We start from the raw sequence: 24571 nt of genomic DNA on the forward strand, positions 1-24571 counted from the left end.
AGTCGCACTCAACGGATTCAAATCTATGCTGGCGGAACGTCTGATGGACATAACATAGAATGTAACATTTATGGTGGGACATGTTTATTTTTAAATAGGCCTATTACATTGAAATAGCCTCTTTCGGTTGTGAGGAATGAGGGAAGGACTCACAGCTCATGGCGTTGACTCTTTTCCTAAGGAGAGTGTGAGGTGTGTCTCGGTTTAGAGCTCTGTTAATCAGTGTCAGACGGGTTCAGTAACAGCTGATAAAAATACATTGCAGAGGGGCGTGACAACAAATCAAGCCTGCCAATCATTAGTGAACCGAGACCTTGCTGAAACGTAGCAGTAGTGTTTGAGCCAAGAATTACTAAAAATAGAGATCAATAGGGATTAAAAATAAAAACCATAGTTGACATTCTGGATGGAGGATGACCATTAACTTCATTGGGATAGGGGGCAGCATTGGGAAGTTTGGATGAAAAACGTGCCCAGAGTAAACTGCCTGTTACTCAGGCCCAGAAGCTAGGATATGCATATAATTGGTAGATTTGGATAGAAAACACTAAAAAGTTTCCCAAACTGTTAAAATAATGTCTGAGTATAACAGAACTCATATCGTAGGCAAAAACCTGAGAAAAATCCAACCAGGAAGTGGGAATTCTAAAGTTTGTAGTTTTTTAAGTGAATGCCTATCCAGTATCCAGTGTCTGTGGAGTCAGATTGCACTTCCTAAGGCTTCCAGTAGATGTCAACAGTCTTTAGAAGTTGTTTCAGGCTTCTATTGTGAAAGGGGAGAGAATAAGACCACTCAGAGCAAGTGGCTCAGCTGAAAGCCATGAGTTGTTTATCGCGGGTGGCCGTGAGCGCGCCGTTCGTTCTCTTTCCTTTCTAATGAAAACAGCATTGTCCGGTTGAAATATTATAGAATATTTATGATAAAAAGATCATAAGGATTGATTATAAACATCGTTTGACATATTTCTACGAACTTTAATGGAACTTTGACTTCGTCTGGATGTTGTCAGCGTGCTTTGTGCCTTTGGTTTACTGAACTAAACGCGCAAACAAAACGGAGGTATTTGGACATAAAGAGGGACTTTATTGAACAAAACGAACAGTTATTGTGTAACATGGAGTCCTGGGAGTGCCACCAGATGAAGATCAAAGGTAAGTGATTCATTTAATCACCATTTCTGGCTTTTTTGAGTCCTCTCCTTGGCTGGAAAATGTCTATGGTTTTTTGTGGCTAGGCACTGTCCTAACATAGTCGCATGGTGTGCTTTCGCCATAAGGCCTTTTTGAAATAGGACACTGTGGTTGGATTAACAAGACGTTTATCTTTAAAATGGTGTATAATACTTGTATGTTTGAGGAATTTTAATTATGAGATTTCTGTTGTTTGAATTTGGCGCCCTGCAATTTCACTGGCTGTTGTCGAGGTGGGCCACTAATCCCAGAGAAGTTAATGATTACAAGAGCGACATACAGTAGGAGCCCTTGAGAGAGGCACAAAGGGGCCAGTCAGCCATCCCAAGTCTTGTGATACAGCCCTGTAGCGTGAGAATGGAACACTTTGCATGAGGAACTGCTGCCTTGATGCCATGCCCAGCAGCGAGAGAGCAAGTCTCAAAACAAATGCAGGAGGCACAAACCGACAAACACACACCACAACTCAACCCTCATGTCCCTAGTCAACCAGTTGACAGGCCATTATAGTATGACACATTTAGCCGTTTCAGATACAGTTAGTGACAAATCACGCTATAGGCCTAACAGTTACATTCCTTGTCGTAATGTAAATGATAATGGTTAATACCGGTTCGAGCCCTGAATGCTGATTGGCTGACAACCATGGTATATCAGACCGTATACCACGCGTATGACAAAACATTTAGTTTTACTGTTCTAATTACATTGGTAACCAGTTTATAAAAGCAAAAAGGAACTTCTGGGATTTGTGATATATGGCCAATATACCACTAGTAGGGCTGTGTCCAAGCATTCTGCGATGCGTCGTGCATAAGAACAGCCTTAGCCATGGTATATTGGCCATATACCACACCTCCTCGGGCCTTATTGCTTAAGTATAGATCTAAAAGTTACTGTATCCAAGTATAGATACAAAGAAATTACTGGATGTCAACAAATCCGCAAACTTTAGACAGTAAAAATATATATACACAAGTTAGTCTTGCTCTTAAGAGCATTACATTAAAATCACATGGGTTTAACTTACCTCCCTGTTCGCTACATACTTCAGTTAGAGACTACCATCGTTGCAGTCGTTTGAGGTGACGTCAAACAATTGGTGTTGTACAAAGTGTCATTAGCGATTGGATCATCTCTAACCAAATCAGAGTATCAAAGCAAATTAAAAAAAAATTCAAAATGCTGCTTTACCCACATTTATTCTGGCTATGGCCCAACCCATCGGTTTTTGGGTCCAATCAGAACGGTTAGAATGTGTTTGCGTTCACGAAAAGTGTCGGGGAGGTACTCAGAGCCAGACTCATTGCATAGAATAAACTAAACGACCGTGGGAGTGGTGTAGTGTCTGGCCGGTGTAAGGAGTTTGGGTAGCCAGGAAAGTTTACTATGCCTGCTTTAGAATCAGTTGTGGTCATTAACAGTGACTATGACACTTAGACCTTCAAAACCACAATGACATACATTAAGATATGAACAACTATTCATATAACCTTGAAGCAAATCATTGACGACAGCAACAGGTACAGTAATCATGTAACAGCGTCTGAGGTAATGGAATGGCACACGCCCAAGGTATCGATAACGTCTTCACATGCACCTGGAGACTACCAGGAGAAGACGTTCTCCAGAGACGGTGAAGTTTGGTAACCACAGTGGCAGGGCACTGCATTCCACACAAACATTTCAAGTGAGGAAATTCCAGCCTGCGAACTGATGCCAAGTGCCCTGGTATGCTCCAAATCCAGTAGCCTGTGTATGCCGGTTGGATTTGTTACAGTGCCCTTCCCTGCAGCATACATGGATATCCATCCAAATGAAGGCCCTTACCTTACAAGCCTGCTAGTCTTAAGGGCTACAGGGGGGTCAGTTATAAAACATAGAAATAACCTTTTTCCACTTCCGTTCAAAGTTGAGCGCAACGGTAATTCGTTTTATGAGTACTTCCATTGCATATAAATATTATACTTTACTGTCAGTGCCTCACAGGGTCAACTTTGTAAGAGCACAATTCCTGCTCGAAAAACACTTGACATTGCCGAAAGAGGAACAAGTGGAACTGAATACACTGCAAATGGAAAGGTACATCAAATCAGTTGCATGTAATTATTATTTTAAGTGAATTTTGGAATATTCTCATCTGCCGAATGGATTCCCAAAAGGAGACAGACGGTGGATGCTGATGCAACTCCACTGCAGCGTGAGGAATGAGTTCTCAGCCTATTGAAAACTGACATACCAACCCAATACATTTTAGCACAACTGAATTTCCAACCAATCTGTACAGCTGCCCTAATTCACAGCAGAAAAACAAACAAGAACAAAATTCTAAATCACTGCCTTGTGGTCATGTGTGTTTATTAGGATTTTTCAACAGATCTCTGCATCTCACAAAATAAAAACTTAAGCTAGAAGAAGTAGGCCATGAGGGTAAGTATAATTCCCTCCAGCAGCTGCTAATGCTGGTCGTATTTCTGCCAGAACCATAAAGGAAAACTATCCCTGGCAGTTTGACCCTTCCTCACCCGGGACTAGCACACTAGACTCCACCCAATCAAATGGAGCCAAGGAGTTGACCAGAACATTACTTCTAGGGCCCCCAATTTTTTATTTATTATTTGGAACTCATGAGGGGCCCCAGTCACTCGCGGGTCTGCGTATCCACACATGCCATCAGTCAGCCCTAGCGTTTTGAGGGCCCTAAGCAACATTTTGTCACCTTCCGAGCAAAACATTTTATCTACCCACTCTCTTCGCAATCATTTTTTTTGTACAATTCTACACATTTTGCCAAAGGGTGGAGATCAATAGGGGCCCATCAGTCAGTAATTCGTCCATGACTACAACACGTTTAGATTGGTAAGTTAGCTGGCCACTAGACTATCAACATTATTTAAATAAACTGCTGACATGGGATAATCGAGTGGCTGTCAGTGACTGACAAAAAAAAATTGCAACTTGTCTATTCTAACTCTGAATTCCCCCCCCCCCCAAAAGAAAATTGATCCAGCTGCCCATCCCTGTTCTAGATCAACAGAATCTTAACAGAGACTTTAAAAACTGCATATGGTGGCATCTGTGTAAAGGTAAGGACAGCCAGGCAGACAGACACACACTAATCCTTCCAACTCCTCTCGCTTCTGTTCCGAAACCAATATCAGAGCGCTACTGGAATTCAGGGCAGGAAATTCCACTACCTCCATACTCTGATTGGAAAACAAGTTTAAACAAAACTCAGAATTCACAGTAGGGGAAGTACAAGAAATACAGAAAGAAAGTTATTTATTGTGGACCATTAGTGGAATTGTCAAAAGACACCAACATTCATAAGCGACTGAGAGCTGGCCACTGAGGATCCGTTGAAGAAAGTTAGCTTGATATCACCATGCAGGAACTGTAAAGTGCCATGGAAATAAACAGTAGAAAAACCAATACTGGTCAAATGAGCAGTTCACACCAAGATGTAATTATTTTCCCCAGCATGTTAAACACCCGCTAGGGTCTAACGATGACATTTAGTTGCATACTGGTTCCAAAAAAGACAAACTATGGCCAGCTGGCAAAGCCAGAGCTTGATGCCATTACAAAATAGCAGAGAACAGGGCCAACGTAGCCTGATTTACAGAACACTAAGTCATAGTATGCAGATAATTAACCTCTCCTGACTATGCAAATAGGCTGCGGTCTACACAAGATTTCTCAGCTGTAATGTGGCCTGCAGTAGAGCCACTAAGATTCTGGGTCCACATTTGGCTGACGCAATTTTAAAAAAATGACAGATTTAGGTTTCCTTTGCTGTATCAGAAGTTGCAACATCTTTCCACATTTATGGATCCCTTTCAAGATATTTTCATGTGAGGCTATGATTAATAATGAACCTAATGAACCGGTTGGTCAGGAACATTTGCCAATTCAGGCCAAACAAAGCAGTCTATTTGTATTCCAAAAAGCATTTCTTAAGGCTTGTGTGACCAGTCATCATGAGTGCAAACCAGATTGTATTGGTCACATACACATATTTAGCAGATGTTATTGCGGGTGGAGCGAAATGCTTGTGTTCCTAGCTCCAACAGTGCAGTAATATCTAACAATACACACAAATCTTAAAGTAAAAGTAACATATATATAAAAATATTAGGACGAGCAATGTCGGAGTGGCATTGACTAAAACAGTAGAATATAATACAGTATATACACATATGAAATGAGTAAAGCAGTATGTAAACATTAATAAAAAGTGACTAGTGTTCCATTATTAAAAGTGACCAGTGATTCCATGTTTATGTACACTGCCGTTCAAAATTTGGCCCGCGGGTGATTTTATTTGGCCCCCCAAGTTTTAGTAAATGTTTCATTTTTATTACTAAAAAAAACAAAAGTAATTTGAAATGATTATGTTTGAAATGATTGAGGTTTGATATTAGTGTCAAATATTATATCCATTTGGGCTTCTTGTGGTCAATTTACAGTCTACAAATTGTTTGTAATAATGTTCTGGCCCCCTGACCATTCCCTCAAGAAAAGAATTGGCCCGCGGCTGAATCTAGTTGATGATCCCTGGTCTATAGGTTAATTAGCGTAATTTAGTGGAAATAAATTGCCTTTAGGCTGGGCGGTATACCGGGCTACTTGGAAATAGCCACAGGATGGTCAAAACTATTTAGTTTTTTTATTTTGTATTATTTGAATATTTGTAGATACATTATGAAGCTTATATTATGAAGCTTAATTTAGTTCCCCAGGACAGTCTAAGGCTGACCCCATTTAGTTACTGGTGGATAGGCTGTTGGATGACAGATTTCTTTAGTCGAGCAGTCGCTAGTATATATTTTAAAAAATAACGCCGCACAAGACACCTGTCTGATTTGCACCGGTCTCAGTGTACATATCCATTGCAAGGGCCAAGGGTATGGCACAGTCCATCACTCTAAGACATGATACTGAAATTGTATATGGTTATTTTATGTAAAAAAAATAATGGTGCAACCCTTTTATTTTACAACAAATGTGCTTTCTCCCAAGTTGGATACAGTCGCTGTCCGCTGTTCTGAAACAATCAGAATTGGCACCATTCCCTACGTTGCTATGTGCATAACAGTAAAGTTAACAAGCATATTGGAATTGAGAACAATGCGGCGGAGGAAGTAGCAGCAGAGACAAGGAAACTCCTTGCCTTAGCCTAATTGTTCATGAAAATTGAGGAGAGAAGAAACCCCAATTTAATTCGTTCTATAAATCAATAGCCTAACTATTAAATGTGACTAGTTTCAGGAAACTAGTCGTATGTCGCGCGTCACTACTTGACAGGAAGGGCATTTCAACGTAATTTTTATAGATTTTTTTTAAATCAAAATGCACTTTTGGTAGAAATGCCTTCTGGAATATGTGAACTTTCATGTGCCTTAACAAACTTGTATGGCATATGTAAATACAAATAAAATTAAGAGCCTAGTTGGTTAAGTCACGGAAAGACAGGAACCTTCCCGGTAGTCATGATTGTCTGAGATAATGATGGGCTGGACATTTCGAGAGATGTTCAGATTGGTCTGCCATGTAGCGCGCTTCTGTCTATAGCATGTGCTGCTCAGTATGCGTAGGTCATCCTTTCTGACGCGGCTATTTTTTTAAGATATCATGAAAAACTGCAAAAAAAAGGTATTGCTAAGGCTCTCCACTTTCTGGAGGACCGAGTAATGAAATCATTGGAATGCCCTGTGAAAGCAGAGTGTGATTGCTAAGGAGATGGGAGAAAATTCTGGTGTTTGATTGCAAATGCGGAGGGAGTCAAAAAAGAACACAGAAAGCTGGTGTATAAAACACCTGTCTCCGGATTGCATCTTCAAACTAAGGGCAACCATGGCATAAGTGACAGAGAAGGAGAAACATTCATCCATGTATACGGGTAAGAGAGTCTAGCTCGCTACATTTTTCAAATACGTTTCTAATTTGGTCAGAAAGTAATTGCAAATTAAAGCGTACTGTTAGCTATGCTAGCTAACGTTAGCTGGCTGGCTCGCTAACGTTACGTGTATGATCTGTGTAGTAACATTATTCGTATCGCAGAGCCATTTGCATTGCTAGTTATAGCCTAATGTTAGCTAGCTAACATTGAACCTAATTGGTGGTTAGCTTTAGCTACCTGTAGATTGATGCAGGGTAGTTTGTTATGTGCTGGGATTATGGTTCATTGTTTAGCAAGCTAGCTATGCAAGTAACCATTTCACTGTACCATTTACACCTTCTGTATCCTGCGCATGTGACAAATAAACTTTGATTCCATTTGATGTAGTGTGTGTTTACGAAACGGTAATGTGAACAACATGACCTGCACCAAAGTCAAATTAGGATATAATGTTAGGCCAACTAGACAATTTTAGAACCTGGACACTATCTGGTAGAACACCCTGCTTTTATTTCATCACACTCACAACCGAAAGCTATTTTCTGTAATTAGCTCGCCATTAATGTGTAAATAATGACCTTGTTTTGAGTTTATTTTCCTGTAATAATTAATACAAATCCACTAAAGTTAAGACGTTGTCAGCTATAGGATATGGACATTATTTGAACTGGCTGGCCAGCTAACTAGCTAGCTAGCTAACCAGCTAGAAACAAACCAAAATATTGTTCAGAATGTTGCTTTTAGTTGCCTGGTTTGCTAGATTGACACACACTAATCTGTTTTACAAATGAATTTAGTATATTTTAACACCAATAAACCCGTTATGCTATTTTGGACCACCAGGCTGCTGATGTCATCCAGCCTGTCGTTTTTGTGTTTATACTTTTTCATAACGACAAATGAGATGTTGGACAACAATAGAATGTTAAGTAACTATAAATCATGCATATATCTGCAGAAAGAAAATAGATCTTACTTCTGTTGCCTGTTTAAATCTGTTTAAAAGACTACTGATTCCGTGAGCACCAAGCCAAGGCTGCAATTTAAAAAGTGTTAGAACAGACTGGTATTACATATTTTATTAAGCAATGTTTACACTACTCCATACAAGCAAAAAAATAAATATAATCTAACAGCACCGGTTTGTCACATATATGGACGCAGCTCTCGCTCCCATAACCTCATTTTTCTTGATCTCCTTTGTATTGTTACAATCATAATAAATGTATGTTGTTATCATTAGTAAGCTTTGTATAGTATCCTTGTATAACCACCATTGAGCTGTAGGCCTAAGAGCGCCTCCTGTTTAGTCTTAATACTGTAACTTACTTAGGCCTATATTTCAATATACTGTATCAATTATTAATTTGTTCATGCCATCACACAGCATAGGAGACATTCCTGCTTTGAAATGCAATCAAGCATTTTAGTTTAACAAAAGGGAGCTTTGAATAATTAGCCTAAACAATAAACCACAATTCACAACTGCATGCAACTGTTCAGTCTGCTGTAATAAAAGGTGTTATATACCTTATTTTTCTCATTAGACCAGACTCTGGTACACATATTTAAGTGCTGTTTACACTGTTCCAAATCATCATACATACATACATACATACATTACATACATACATACATACATACATACATACATTAACCTATCAGCAACTGTTTGGCACATAATACTCACGCAATGTTTGATTGTATACCCTCCTTTTTCTTGATCTCCCGTAGTTTCCATAACTAAGTCAAATGTCTTCCACAGATCTGACTTCCCCTTCCCCGAGAAACCAGTAAACATTCGCCCGTTTCCAGTTTCATTCTCACATTACTGTATTGAGTTTGGTATAACCAATTTCTTGATGTGATTATGTTAGGCTGTGTCAGGCCCTATTGGTCACATGCATGTGATGCATACATGTTTCACGTAAAGACAGCAAGAGTTGAGGGAATAAGGAACTTCTTCCATTAACAAATTATGGATTTCGGTAACAGAAATTAAGTCAGAAACAAGTAAGAAACGAAATGGCTGAAATTATGTTGCGGCTTCAGCACGGACAGCGTAATAAAAACTTTGTGCTGTGGTGCCTTTTCGCTGCAGTACGGAGGAAAGCAAGACAACGTGCGATAGTCACACAGGCACTCACTGTAATTTTTATTAACACAGTGTGACCATTGGACTTTTTCCTTGAGCCATGTGTCTTAATTATTTAAATCAAAATAGTGTGCTTAAAGCATCAGACAAGCTCAGTGCATTTGGAAAGTATTCAGATCCCTTGACTTTTTCCACATTTTGTTAGGTTACAGCGTTATTCTATGAGGATATGAAAATCTGGATACCGTCCAACCATAATTGCCATGTGTATTTTTGTTAGTCATCAAGCATTTCTATTTATCCAACACAACTATCATACTTGTATCAATTGTAAATGCAAATTGCGTTAAAAACAGTTGATGGCCACAATTAAAAAGAGCTACAATTTTTATTTCTCAACTGGTAATTGAAGCACGCCTCCCAGTTGACATTCAAGTGCAGGCAACGGTAGGCAGGCTATCAGCACGTCACAATGAGAGCTGAAGGCAGTATGCATTGAGAAAATAAAATGAAAAAAGCTTTGAAACCTGAATCTTTTACTTCATATTGAGGCATATCTTACCTTGCTTCAAAGTAGCCTAGGCAAAATCCGACCGAGGCAATTATTTTATAAAAAGACTTCCTGGTACACCATTTCTCTCCTGTTTTATTGGTTTTCATATCAACTTTATTTTGATGTCCAGAAGCTAAAAAGGCACAATAGCTGCATCTTCAGATTCACACCTCTTTCTAACTGAGATGTTCATCTCTGTCCCATTTGGAACCACTCGCATCAGGTGCGCTGTTCAGAATGGTGTTTTCCCTCAAATTGCATTTTGGAAAATGTTAGAAAATTACATTTTATTGGCTGCGTCATTACAGGAGTTGCATGGTTTGAATCTAAATGTGATTTCTGTCATTCTGAGCACTGTGGGTGGATGCCCTAACGGGCTATGCACGCAACACATGGGTCTGGTAAATTTCTCAAATGGACAGTAAATTTAAATCTGGTCACGTTGTCCGGCACCACGGAAAGAAACCCTGCTTATTGTAATTTCATTACAGAAACTACAAGAATCTATATTTGATTACTTGAAGTCTACAGACCTGTTGTTTTGTTAATGCCACTGTGAATAGATGGTATTGAAATGTAATCGAAAGTTAATGGAGAAAATCAAAATCGAATTATATTTATCACATGCACCAAATACAACAGGTGTAGACCTTACAGTGAAACGCTTACTTACATGCCCTTAACCAACAATGCAGTTAAAAATAAGCATTAGGTAATAAATAAACACATTTCAAGAGCACCAGTAAAATAACAGTAGAAAGGAAAGCAGACATGAAATTGTCAGTCCATCTTTCATACTTGCTCAAACTCTGTTTAAAAAAAACACACCCACTCAGAAGCATTTCATCTGGAAGAATGCAATATTATGCCTAATCATTAATTTCAGTCCAAAAATGGATGTACTAATCCCCAAATTTCCCCTTTAAAATCCAATTATAGGCCATTTTGAAAATCACATTGGAGATACGTCAACTGTCTGAGGAGGCAATAGGAACAATTTGTCAACTGTGTCTTGCTTATTAACACATTGTGAAATTATCAACAGTTTGTAGAAATTCCTTTCGATGGAAAAGCCTGTTGCAGCACTATACTCCCTATGAACTCAGAGAACTTGCCCATCTCCAAACATTTCACTGAGAACCAAATACTGTATGTTAGCTTAGGACAAAACCCAATATTTAAAAATATATATAAAAAGTGGTTTATATCTTAGAGCAGGGGGTTCTTACACTTTTTCAGCCTGGGATCCAAATGACAAAATCTGTGTGTTCCTGGGACACACAGTTCCTTATTTAAACATGCAACCAAACGATCGGTACATTTCATTCCCCAAATGGCTAAAACAAAAATACAAAGTGAAACATCCATAGAAAAATTATTTTTTTCTCCACCCATTAAAAACACTTAAATATCTGTCTAGGTTGGAACTGTTGCAGTTAAAATATAAGAAATGATTTTTACTTTGAACTAGAATAAACTGATTGATCACATCACACAGATGTAGACCAGAAAACACAAACACAGTCCTAATGAGAGGTGTGTGGCTGGTTGAAGTTTTCAACAAGCATGTCTATTCTGGGCTCAGAGTGACAGTGCAACCCTGAGATCATGCTCAGCATTGAGTTGGTTTCTGTACCTTTTTTTTTTTTTTTAAGTTCGCCAGAGTTGAGAACACTGACTCACATAGGTATGTGGTGCCAAGCTTGATCAGAACATCTACAGCCTTCAGTCAGTCAGGCAAACCGCTTCCTGCTGTAGAAAAGCCACCCAGAACTGTGTTTGCCTCAAAAAGCATCTTGCTTTAAACAGTTATTCCAGTTCAGAATAAAAAGTATTACTTGTATTTTACCAGCAACAAACTAGTTTTCAACAATAATTTCTACAGTAAGATGTACAAGAGGCCTGATCATTTTTAATCTTCATAAGTACTTGGGGCAGCAGGGTAGCCTAGTGGTTAGAACTAGTAACCGAAAGGTTGCAAGTTCAAATCCCCGAGCTGACAAGGTACAAATCTGTCGTTCTGCCCCTGAACAGGCAGTTAAACCCACTGTTCCTAGGCCATCATTGAAAATAAGATTTTTTTTTCTTAACTGACTTGCCTAGTTAAATAAAGGTAAAAAAAAAGAATACTGTTAGCAAGCTTGCTATGGCTAACATTAGCTAGCTAGCTATTAGCTGTGTACAAGGGGATTGTTTGAAAGAGAAACGCACATCTACTACTATGAGAGATAGTACTCCCTTACTTCTGCTTATCACCTGTTATAAAATGACAACAATCCCTTGCTAGCTTATTTACTTTTCCCACTGTTGAAACACTGTTTCCTGAAGCCGGGACGGCAGGTAGCCTAGTGGTTAGAGCGCTGGGCCAGTAACCGAAAGGTTGCTGGATCGAATCCCTGAGATACCCACTGTGTCATTGTAAATAAGACTGTTCTTAACTGACTTGCCTAGTTAAATAAAAGGTTTCATTTAAATAAATAAAACATTTCAAAATTAAATGATGCCCTGTTCTGAAAGAACTCCCTAGGTTTACTGCCATGCTGTGGATATTTGGTCAGGACATGTTTTAATTTGTTCGTTTTGAGCACTTCCCCACACCAAACACATTGTGGGCACTCCTCAAAAGTTTGTATGAAACCATGAGAGAAACTCATCGCTGTATTTGCATTTCATGAAGATTGTGCGTATTAACAACTTGTGGCTAGCAGTAATTAATTAAATAATCATACATTTACGCTGACATGACGACCCACCATTAATAGGTCTACGACCCATACTTTCAGAAAAGCTGTCTTAAAGATATTCTGAGAAACGTACCATGAACCCTCACATTGTGACATTGGATGAGAGCACGATACATTGGGGAAAAAACAGCAAGTCAAAACTCTAATTGTGTCCATTTTAAATCTCTGAAAGAGCAGCAGCTTGAACAAACACAGCACAGAAGCAAAATATACTTGTTTGCTCAAGTGCTTAATGACCAATGACATATTACCCTTTTAATTCTAGCCTCTGCTATTGTATATACAGTCAATAAATGTGCAGTTATGTACTGTCGCATCCTTCCTCCCCCAGTATCAATGCTCCTGATACACAGTGAAAGCCAATTTATGCTTAATCCGTTAAATGTGGTCGGAGCCTTCGTATGGAGGGTGTGACGCAATTGCGTAGCCTCCAGAGGAATGCAGAAGCCAAATCAAGCTACGTACCGCGTCACCATGCGCCTCTCAAATTTTGTAACAAATGCGGAGGGCTCCATATAGCTCCGCATTGACATGATTGGTTGACGGTAGGTGGGGGCAGGAAGTCCTGTATAAACACAAACTCAATTCCTTGACAACAGCTTTGTGCATACCACGACTTCTGCAGAGGACGTATCACCGTAAATGCTCTAGGGCCACTGCAATCGACGGATTGACCATGCAGAGCCTTTAAGAGTAGCAAAGGCCAAGGACTCAAATTCTGGGTGGAGCAAGGAGAACTCGGGGAGGCCGATGTGTTTGTGCTGAAAAAAAAGGTCTGAGACAGCAAAGCAACAGACCAAAGCAGATCTGTACATGTGGCCTCCCAGCTGACAACGCACCCTGCCTACACAATTCATTAACAAATGAGTGCATTTGCAAGAAAGCAACGGCATGCAACAAGTTCAGAGATCGATGTGTGCCAGATAAATTCAGATTTAGAAAAAAAAAAATGTAACATGTCTCCTTCACACAGACGCATTCAGTGCTTTCCTTTTTATAATAGACTAAGCAACAAAGCTGGGAATTGTGTGAAAGTGAATCGAAAAAAATCTGTATAAAACTGCCACGTGATAAATGTAGTGCACCAAACTGGTTAAGACAATTTCCATGGCTTACAAAGGCATCTCTAAAAGAACATTTCAGATTCAGGGATGTCGAATGTTGAAATAAAAATCTATTTATATTCTTAAAATCAATACTTATTCATAAATAATTAACCATTCAAAAGTGCACAATAGCCTACATTAAATCCATGGGTCATGAGTAACCTACCTGCTGAAGCCGACAGGAAAAGATGAGCTCGACATCCCTGATCCAGCCCCGTATCCGTTGCCTCTGTTCCAGCTGTCACTGACTGAGGGCAGTGGGGGATACAGGCCAAAGACAGGCTTCTGATCCTGCTGTAGACTCACTGCCGTCGAGGTGTTTGCTCCATAGGGGTAACTCGGCCCGCTCATGGAACCCACCGAGTTGTGGGTACTAGGCAAGTCCAGGCTGGATATCTGACAATAGCTCCGACGATCATTCTCTTGCTTGATGACCCCTGGGGTGCAAAGCTGGATGAAGGAGGTGTCAGCATCCTCCTCCGTCTTGATGACAGGCATGGAGATGCCTGGCTCCAGAAGCTGCTTCTGCTGGTCCGCGCTGTCCACATTTGTACAGTTTCCCCCATTGCTACAGTCTATGGGCTTGGTTTCCATGTTGCCGTCCTCGAGCAGGACATCCTCCACTGACAGGGAGGAAAGGAAAGCAGCCTCATCAGACACGTAAAACTCATTCAGGTCAGACAGAGAGCCAGGCAAGTCCAAATCCTGCAGAATGTCCATTGTATTGTCGCCAAGGAGCCTCTCGTTGACATCCAAGTCCTTCTGTGACTGTCCAAAGCTGACTGACCCCATGTCAAGCCTGTCCTTCTCCGTTTTCAGAGAGAAAAGGTCATGAGGGCGTTCAAGTACAGAGCTCCCTGGGGTGTTGGATCGATTCAAATCTGCAATACTCGCCTCCAACAGAGCAAAGTTCTCAAACAGCTGTTGGTTCTGCTGCGGTTTCTGTGGCTGCTGCATTCTAAGGGCCTTCTCCATTACCTTCACTTCAGACTCCTCTATAGTGAGTCCCCCTGTGGAGAGCTCCATCTGAGTCGTAGTGACATTCAGTCCGTTGGCGGAGTCTCTGGCTGGTGGCTGGGGTCTGGAGCCTGGCAGATGCATCAGGGAGGTTGATGTGGTGGACTTGGAACCACCTGCGTCACCCGAGAAGCTTCCTTCTACACCGCTCTCTGAGAGTTTACCGAAAGCCAAGCCCTTGTCCTTGTTAATGCTGTGTTTCAGTCCACCTGGATCCATTTCTTGATCCTGTTTGACACACAGAGGAATGCAAGCACTGGTTTAGAATGTGCTTGTAATTAAATTCATAACACCAACAGAGAATTATAATTCAAATGCCCACCAAAGTTATAGGTTAAAAAAAAAAAACATGTCTGAATAGAAATGGGTACTGTGTTCTTTACAAATGTTCCTATAGAATGCAATAATTTCAATGTATAAACCACAATATGATCACACCTCTCCTGGCTTCTACGTGACTGACGCAATATGACAGCAAACGTAAACATGTCATCCCCCACGAATGATGCAGCTTCCACCTTTGGGCCAATTAAGATATCGCATGACTAACACATTTCAGTTATTGTGTGACCAAGATTATCCATTATCTTGACTAGATACTCAAGCGGCAGCTCTAACAATGACAAGAAATGTCTTCAAAAATGGAAGGCAGGAGTGACTATTCTATCCAATGAGGGCAGATAAGCATGTGAACAACAGGCACAAGTCAAAAATGAAGTACACAACACCGATTTTAAGTGACAAACACCTCCTGCAGGAGAAGACAGATTTGGGCCCAGTTATCCCTCTCGCTTCGCCTCTTCCTCTCTGGTAAGACGCACAAATTTCAGTTAATTACTGGAGCCCCTCAGTGGTGCGTGCTCAGTCCCCTCCAGTACTCCCTGTTCACTCACGACTGCGTGGCCAGGCACAACTCCAACCCCATCATTAAATTTGCCGACGACACAACACTGAACACCGACGAGACAGACTATAGGGAGGTGGTCAGAGACCTGGACGGGTGGTGAATAACAACCTATCCCTCAACATAATCAAAACAAAGGAGATGATTGTGGACTACAGGAAAAGGAGGACCGAGCACGCCCTCATTCTCATCGATGGGGCTGTAATGGAGCAGGCTGAGAGACTCAAGTTCCTTGGTGTCCACATCACCAACAAACTAGAATAGTCCAAACACACCAAGACAGTTGTGAAGAGGGCATGACAAAGCCTATTCCCCCTCAGGAAACTAAAAAGATTTGGCATGGGTCCTCAGATCCTCAAAAGGTTCTACAGCTGCAACATTAAGAACATCTTGACTGGTTGCGTCACTGCCTGGTACGGCAACTGCTCGGCCTCCGTCCGCAAGGCACTACAGAGGGTAGTGCGTACGGCCCAGTACATCACTGGGGCTAAGCTGCCTGCCATCCAGGACATCTACACCAGGCGGTGTCAGAGGAAGACCCTAAAAAGTGTCAAAGACCACAGCCACCCTAGTCATAGAATGTTCTCTCTATTACCGGATGGCAAGCGGTACCGGAGCGCCATGTCTAGGACCAAAAGGCTTCTCAACAGCTTTACCCCAAAGCCATAAGACTCCTGAACAAGTAATCAAATGGCTACCCGGACTATTTGCATTGTCCCGCACCCCCACCCCTCTTTTACGCTGCTGCTACTCTCCGTTTATCATACAGTGAGGGGAAAAAGTATTTGATCCCCTGCTGATTTTGTACATTTGCCCACTCACAAAGAAATGATCAGTCTATAATTTTAATGGAAGGTTTATTTGAACAGTGAGAGACAGAATAACAACAAAAAAATCCAGAAAAACACATGTCAAAAATGTTATAAATTGATTTGCATTTTAATGAGGGAAATAAGTATTTGACCCCTCTGCAAAACATGACTTACAACTTGGTGGCAAAACCCTTGTTGGCAATCAGAGGTCAGATGTTTCTTATAGTTGGCCACCAGGTTTGCACACATCTCAGGAGGGATTTTGTCCCACTCCTCTTTGCAGATCTTCTCCAAGTCATTAAGGTTTCTAGGCCACTCCAGGACCTTAATGTGCTTCTTCTTGAGCCACTCCTTTGTTACCTTGGCCATGTGTTTTGGGTCATTGTCATGCTAGAATACCCATCCACGACCCATTTTCAATGCCCTGGCTGAGGGAAGGAGGTTCTCACCCAAGATTTGACGGTACATGGCCCTGTCCATCGTCCCTTTGATGCGGTGAAGTTGTCCTGTCCCCTTAGCAGAAAAACACCTCCAAAGCATAATGTTTCCACCTCCATGTTTGACGGTGGGGATGGTGTTCTTGGGGTCATAGGCAGCATTCCTCCTCCTCCAAACATGGCGAGTTGAGTTCATGCCAAAGAGCTCCATTTTGGTCTCATCTGACCACAACACTTTCACCCAGTTGTCCTCTGAATCATTCAGATGTTCATTGGCAAACTTCAGACGGGCATGTATATGTGCTTTCTTGAGCAGGGGGACCTTGTGGGCGCTGCAGGATTTCAGTCCTTCACGGCGTAGTGTGTTACCAATTGTTTTCTTGGTGACTATGGTCCCAGCTGCCTTAAGACCATTGACAAGATCCTCCCGTATAGTTCTGGGCTGATTCCTCACCGTTCTCATGATCATTGCAACTCCACGAGGTGAGATCTTGCATGGAGCCCCAGGCCGAGGGAGATTGACAGTTATTTTGTGTTTCTTTCATTTGCGAATAATCGCACCAACTGTCACCTTCTCACCAAGCTGCTTGGCGATAATCTTGTAGCCCATTCCAGCCTTGTGTAGGTCTACAATCTTGTCCCTGACATCCTTGGAGAGCTCTTTGGTCTTGGCCATGGTGGAGAGTTTGGAATCTGATTGATTGATTGCTTCTGTGGACAGGTGTCTTTTATACAGGTAACAAACTGAGATTAGGAGCACTCCCTTTAAATCTGTGCTCCTAATCTGAGCTCGTTACCTGTATAAAAGACACCTGGGAGCCAGAAATCTTTCTGATTGAGAGGGGGTCAAATACTTATTTCCCTCATTAAAATGCAAACCAATTTATAAACATTTTGACATGCTTTTTTCTGGATTTTTTGTTGTTGTTATTCTGTCTCTCACTGTTCAAATAAACCTACCATTCAAATTATAGACTGATAATTTCTTTGTCAGTGGGCAAACGTACAAAATTAGCAGGGGATCAAATACTTTTCCCCCCCTCACTGTATATGCATAGTCACTTTAACTATACGTTCATGTACATACTACCTCAATTAGCCCGACTAACCGGTGCCTGTATGTAACCGGGGTTCCGGTTACCTCAAATCCTATCTGCATTGTGTCCCGCCACCCACCAACCCCTCTTTTACGCTACTGCTACTCTCTGTTTATCATATGTATAGTCACTTCAACCATACCTACATGTACATTGTACCTCAATTAGCCTGTCTAACCGGTGCCTGTATATAGCCTCACTACTGTTATTTTTCACAATTATTTTTATTTCTTTACTTATCTATTGTTCACCTAATACCCATTTTTTACTTAAAAATCGCACTGTTGGTTAGGGCCTGTAAGTAAGCATTTCAATGTAAGGTCTACACCTGTTGTATTCTGCGCACGTGACAAATACACTTTGATTTGATTGAATTATTTAAGCTCCAGCCTTGGGCCAATCAGGGTCATTTTGTTAATCCCAGATCTATGGCAAGACGCATCATTCACCCAACTTTCCTCAAAATCAGGCAAGTGCTGTCAGATATCGCGTCTGACTAACGAACGGACAGACACAGACCGATCCACAGTCCCCTCCCCAATTTAATAGTGGGGGACAATACTGCAATGTTGTAGCTACATGGGTTTTTACTGTCATGATGGCTACAAATAAAATAGTAAAAATACCTCAAATCCTGAAAACAGAGGTGTAGGCTATAATGTAGACCTTTGAAAGAGTTAACCTTAATACGGTATCACAACCAGCCGTAATTGGGAGTCCCATAGAGTGGCGCACAATTGGCCCAGCATTGTCCGGGTTTGGCCGGTGTAGGCCGTCATTGTAAATAAGAATTTGTTCTTAACTGACTTGCCTAGTTAAATAAAGGTTAGATTTTTTTTTTTTATCTAATCACACAAATGGTGATAAACAGAAAGTCCCCCTGAGGGATTCTCAACTGTACAGATTGGAAGCATGCCAAGTGCAAGTCTTCAGACTGGCATTCCCAGGCTTACCACTGTATTTTAAGAAGGAAGGACCCCTTTACTAGAATACATAACTTAGCATGACCTTCAACTAGCTTAAATTCAAACATTGCAGCCTTTGCTAAATGCTTTTCCCCCGTACCCATTGAAAATACATCCGACATATCATACTTAATGCTATTTCTTCAATAATGTTCGCTGTGACTATAACAAGCTAACTGATATATTAGGCCTATTCACTGTGGTTATTAAAGAATAGTTATTTTTCTTAGGCAGGTCACACTGAACACTCAATCTTACTTTAAGCAGGTAGCCTAGCGGAGTGTTGGGCCTGTTACCGAAAGGTGAAAAATATATATATATATATATATATTCCATTCTGCCCTTGAGCAAGGCAGTTATCCCTCAACAACAACAACAACTGCTCCCCGGGTGCCGATGACATGGATGTCGATTAAGGCAGCCCACGGACATCTCTGATTCAGAGCGGTTGTGTTAAATGCGTAAGACATTTTGGTTGAATGAATGCATTCAGTTGTGCAACCGACTAGGTATCCCCTATCCTTTTCTTGTTGGTTGGATAGCTGACTTAGAATATGTTGTTGCCTTGTGTCAGTGAAGCTTTGTCAATGAATGTAGAGCCTATCGAATATACAGTGCCCTCCGTAATTATTGGGACAGTGAAGCATTCTCTTCTTATGGCTCTATACTCCAAAAATATTGATTTGAAATCAAACAATGACTGAGGTTAAAGTGCACACTGTTAGCTTTAATTTGAGGGTATTTTCATCCATATCGGGTGAACCGTTTTTGTACATCGGCTCCCCATTTTAGGTGACCAAGATTAATTGGGAGAAATTCACATGTGTATTAAATTAGTCAAAAGTTAAGTATTTGGTCCCACATTCATAGCATGCAATGACTACATCGAGCTTGTAACGCCACAAATGTTTATTTTGGTTGCGTTTCAGATTATTTTGTGCCCAATAAAAATTTATGGAAAATAATGTACTGTCATTTGTATTGTAAATAAGAATATGCTTCTAACCATTTCTACATTAGTGTAGGATGCTACCATGATTACAGATAATCCTGAATGAATAATGATGAGTGAGAAAGTTAGACGCACAAATATCATACCCCCAAGACATGTTAACCTCTCACCATTACAGAAGAGGTTAGCATTTTTCTGGGGTATTATATTTTTGTTTCTAACTTTCTCACTCATAATTATTCATGATTCATTCAGTATTATCTTTGATCATGGTAGCAACCACAATAATATATAAGTGTTTAGAAACATTAATTCTTATGTACAATAAAAGTGACTCAAAAAGACAATACATCATTTACCATTCATTTCTAATTGGGCACAAAATTATCTGAAACTACCAAAACAAACAGCAAATTCATCCAACAAATGTGTTGCCACAAGCTTGATGTCCTCATAGTGAGCTAGGAATATAGTACCAAATATTTAACGTATTACTTTAATAAACATTTAAGTGAATTTGTCCCAATACTTTTTGTCCGGTAAAATGTTGGGACTATGTAGAAAAAGCGCTGTAATTTCTAAACGGTTCACACGATATGGATGAGTCTGCACTTTAACCTCATAGTCATTGTTTGATTTCAACTCCAAACCTTGAGTATAGAGCCAAATAAAGATAAAAAAAAATGTTTCGCTATATCTGTAATAATTACGGAGGGCACTGTATCTATGCATAACAGCAAGTATGTTGTTCTTGGGATTTGACGTTCACTCATTGAATGTTTATATTTAATCTGAAAACGTTACCTTGAACTATACATCGTCGTTCAGTTCAATCATTATTTTTATACCAATGGCAAATTGTATCTTATGTCGATAGCCTTTATTCTTGATTGATCTTAGAATCTCACATTCTACATAAAACTAAAAATCAGAATACAAGTGTAACTTAGTTACAAATAAAATGGAGCGCTTTAGCTTTAACAGTTATCTGTCCGTCTGTGATTGGGCGCAAAAACGGTTTCGTTTATCACAGTAATGTCCAGTTGTACAAGCTAAACCAAGCGCCGCAGTGGTGCAACCTGTTGGCTGCGACCGGCAATTGTATCAAGTCAAACAGGAGAAAGTGATTATCAAGACCTTAATTAAAAACAAAAGTATGTCTATTAAGCTTAGCTAGTATGGCTAATGACCCCTGAGTCCAGCATCAATGGGCTCAGGGGTCGACAGTGATATAATGCTCTAACAACACTGAGTCGCCTAATTTTACACCGATATGGTGGGCGTCGAACTACAGAAGCCATAGCACAGGGATCACACTACCTTATAGCTAAATCATTCCACAATAAAATATATGCTAAACTTATGCTGTAACGTTATACACAGGATGCATGGCTAGCAGATGTAACTAGTTTAATAATCCAAGATATCTTAAAAATACAACAAATAAGATGCAATCAAAGGACTAGCTAATGTTACCTGTATCAAAAATTGGAGTTTTCCAAGCTAGTTCATCTCCAGTTCGAGTTTGCTGGAATTATGAGATCTATGGTTTCCAAACGGTCTTCACAGCCAATATTTATCGTGCAACGTTAGCTGAATGGCTTTCTACTTTCCTCGCGAGACGAAAATATAGTGAAGTTAGCTAGTTAAAAAGCCTTGACATAACCATCTCTCGCGCTGTTATTCCCCTGATCACTTAATCTAACAAATCTAAATATCTGGGGGTGTCAAACGTTTAAAAAAAAGTAGCTGCCGTCAAGTTAGCCACGTACTGTACGGTTTGCTAGCAATGCACCGAATTCAGTTTGCTAGCTAGATGTAATCAGACATTAAGCACAAGAAAACATGAATTCGCTATAAAAATTCAAGAAGGATATCAGCATTGACATTACCAAAAGCTTGCTATGATGCAGTACAATAACGTTAGAACAATCATTGACCGTTAGATAATATCATAGCTAGCTACATATTAGCTTGTGCACATACATGTAGCGAACTGAGGCCGGGCAGCTAGTTTGACACTTCAGGGTAAACGCCCCTCTAAAGACAAACAGGACTGAACTCGAAAAATCTGTCAAAAACACGGCTGCGCACGTCGGCTTGACTATCGAATCAATTTATAGATAATAAACTTATCAAGTAAACATGCAAACTTGAAAATAAAACGTTTTTAAAGTTTGTTCGATTACTTGCAACGTTACCTCGCTTTCACACGTTTCGCCAAACTCGCCCACACAATGGCAGCTAGCTAACGTTACGTAACTACCTTTCAAAACTTTAACTTTTGTCAATAATTGCTAGTTCTAAACACACGACTGAGTGAGTAAATAAACAACAAAGTGAGACCACAACAAAGTATAAAATGTTATTTACGAATGACAACCCATTGCAAAGACCGTCACTAACCAACAAGTACGGAAAAAAGTACAAACGAAGCGCGTGCCACTGAATTAAAATACAAGGAAACTTTCTAGACTCGACGCGCGTTCCACGCGACACTGCAGTATGTGAAGGCAGCTGTCTAAATTACAAACTAAAAACGCGGTCAAGAGACATTAGAGTTAGTCACAATTTTGCGAACTTCAAGCCAAAGCAAAACAAATTGTGCCTGACGTGCAGAATTTCAATGGCGCAGCACAGTCCGTAGATAGACGGAAGAAAGGCACGTTGACAGCCACCGACCTCTCTGGAAATAAACACATATGACAGCTGGCTCTGGAACACCGTTTCCCTTCGCTCTGCTCTCAGAAAGGGTATCTACATATCTGGGAAAAAATGTATCCGATTCGGTGAAATACAATATTCGATAAACGCGATGTCTTCATTAAAACATAATATAATTGCGAGACTTTGAACCGCCCGTAAAAAAAACCGGACTAATTTACTAAGAACAAACATGCGCAGAGAGAGGCTCTCATGTATGCCAATGATTCATAACACTGAAGTGAAAAGCAGGCATCTTAGCGTCTATAAAGTAACAATAATCCAATTAATTAGTATGTAGGTTGATGAATGCAATGACTGTCTTCCATTAATATTTCAACTTTTTAGAGGAACTTGTCTAGATTAGCCTATTTATATAAAATAACAGTACATTTAACTATACATGTACAGTAACATGCTTGATAGGTAAAGGTTTGTTTGGCTGTGATTAGACAGGCAGCCCAATTCTTACATTATTTTTACTAATTGCTCTTTTGACCAATCAAATCAGCTCTGAAAAAGGTCTAATGTAAAAATATCTGATGTGATTGTTCAAAAGACCAATTCATGGAAAAAATATCAGAATTGGTCTGCCTGTCTAAACGTAATCAGCGTGTCACAGCCCAATTCTGATCTTTTCTCCCTAATTGGTGTCTTGACTAATCAAAACAGATATTTTCCCATTAATTGGGCAAAGATCAGAATTGAACTGCCTACACCCTACTAAAAGGCCTTCATTTTAATGACAATAGTAACGATGGTTACTGCATTTATAACGTGCTCATACATGGTAGGCTACTCTGTTAGTGCATGGAAACTCACATGAACCATTTGTAATATTCAAATTTCAAATCAAATTTATTTTTATATAGCCCTTCGTACATCAGCTGATATTCTCAAAGTGCTGTACAGAAACCCAGCCTAAAACCCCAAACAGCAAGCAAAGCATGTGAAAGAAGCACGGTGGCTAGGAAAAACTCCCTAGGAAAAACTCCCTAGAAAGGCCAAAAACCTAGGAAGAAACCTAGAGAGGAACCAGGCTATGAGGGGTGGCCAGTCCTCTTCTGGCTGTGCAGGGTGGATATTATAACAGAACATGGTCAAAATGTTAAAATGTTAAAATGTTCATAAATGACCAGCATGGTCAAATAATAATAATCATAGTAGTTGTCGAGGGTGCAACAAGCACGTCCGGTGAACAGGTCAGGGTTCCATAGCCGCAGGCAGAACAGTTGAAACTGGAGCAGCAGCACGGCCAGGTGGACTGGGGACAGCAAGGAGTCATCATACCAGGTAGTCCTGAGGCATGGTCCTAGGGCTCAGGTCCTCCGAGAGAAAGACAGAAAGAGAGAAAGAGAGAATTAGAGAGAGCATATTTAAATACACACAGGACACCGGATAAGACAAGAGAAATACTCCAGATGTAACAGACTGACCCTAGCCCCCCGACACATAAACTACTGCAGCATAAATACTGGAGGCTGAGACAGGAGGGATCAGAAGACACTGTGGCCCCATCCGATGATACCCCCGGACAGGGCCAAACAGGCAGGATATAACCCCACCCACTTTGCCAAAGCACAGCCCCCACACCACTAGAGGGATGTCTCCAACCACCAACTTACCGTCCTAAGACAAGGCCGAGTATAGCCCACAACGATCTCCGCCATGGCACAACCCAAGGGGGGGGGGGGGGGGGGGGGGCGGCGCCAACCCAGACAGGAAGACCACGTCAGTGACTCAACCCACTCAAGTGACGCACCCCTCCCATGGACGGCATGGAAGAACACCAGTAGGCCAGTGACTCAGCCTCTGTAAAAGGGTTAGAGGCAGAGAATCCCAGTGGAAAGAGGGGAACCGGCAAGGCAGAGACAGCAAGGGCGGTTCGTTGCTCCAGCCTTTCCGTTCACCTTCACACTCCTGGGCCAGACTATACTTAATCATAGGACCTACTGAAGAGATAAGTCTTCAGTAAAGACTTAAAGGTTGAGACTGAGTCTGCGTCTCTCACATTGGTAGGCAGACCATTCCATAAAAATGGAGCTCTATAGGAGGAAGCCCTACCTCCAGCCGTTTGCTTAGAAATTCTAGGG

The 24571-nt window shown here is 40.8% G+C and overlaps 1 protein-coding gene across 1 annotated transcript in view; it reads right to left on the minus strand.

Moving 5' to 3' along the window:
- Window positions 1-22668, minus strand: part of LOC100380779 (glucocorticoid receptor) — a 121339-nt gene extending 98671 nt beyond the window's left edge. Inside the window, exons 1-2 of the mRNA XM_082974756.1 lie at window positions 21252-22668; window positions 13758-14836 (exon numbers count right to left, since the gene is read on the minus strand). Of these exons, the coding sequence (XP_082830882.1) occupies window positions 13758-14827 (1070 nt within the window). The 5' untranslated portion in view covers window positions 14828-14836; window positions 21252-22668. The remainder of the gene's footprint in view (window positions 1-13757; window positions 14837-21251) is intronic.
- Window positions 22669-24571: the final 1903 nt, after the last annotated feature.

Source organism: Salmo salar, chromosome 04, assembly GCF_965601325.2.
Source record: "Salmo salar chromosome 04, fSalSal1, whole genome shotgun sequence".
In the NCBI taxonomy this organism is placed as follows: domain Eukaryota; kingdom Metazoa; phylum Chordata; class Actinopteri; order Salmoniformes; family Salmonidae; genus Salmo; species Salmo salar.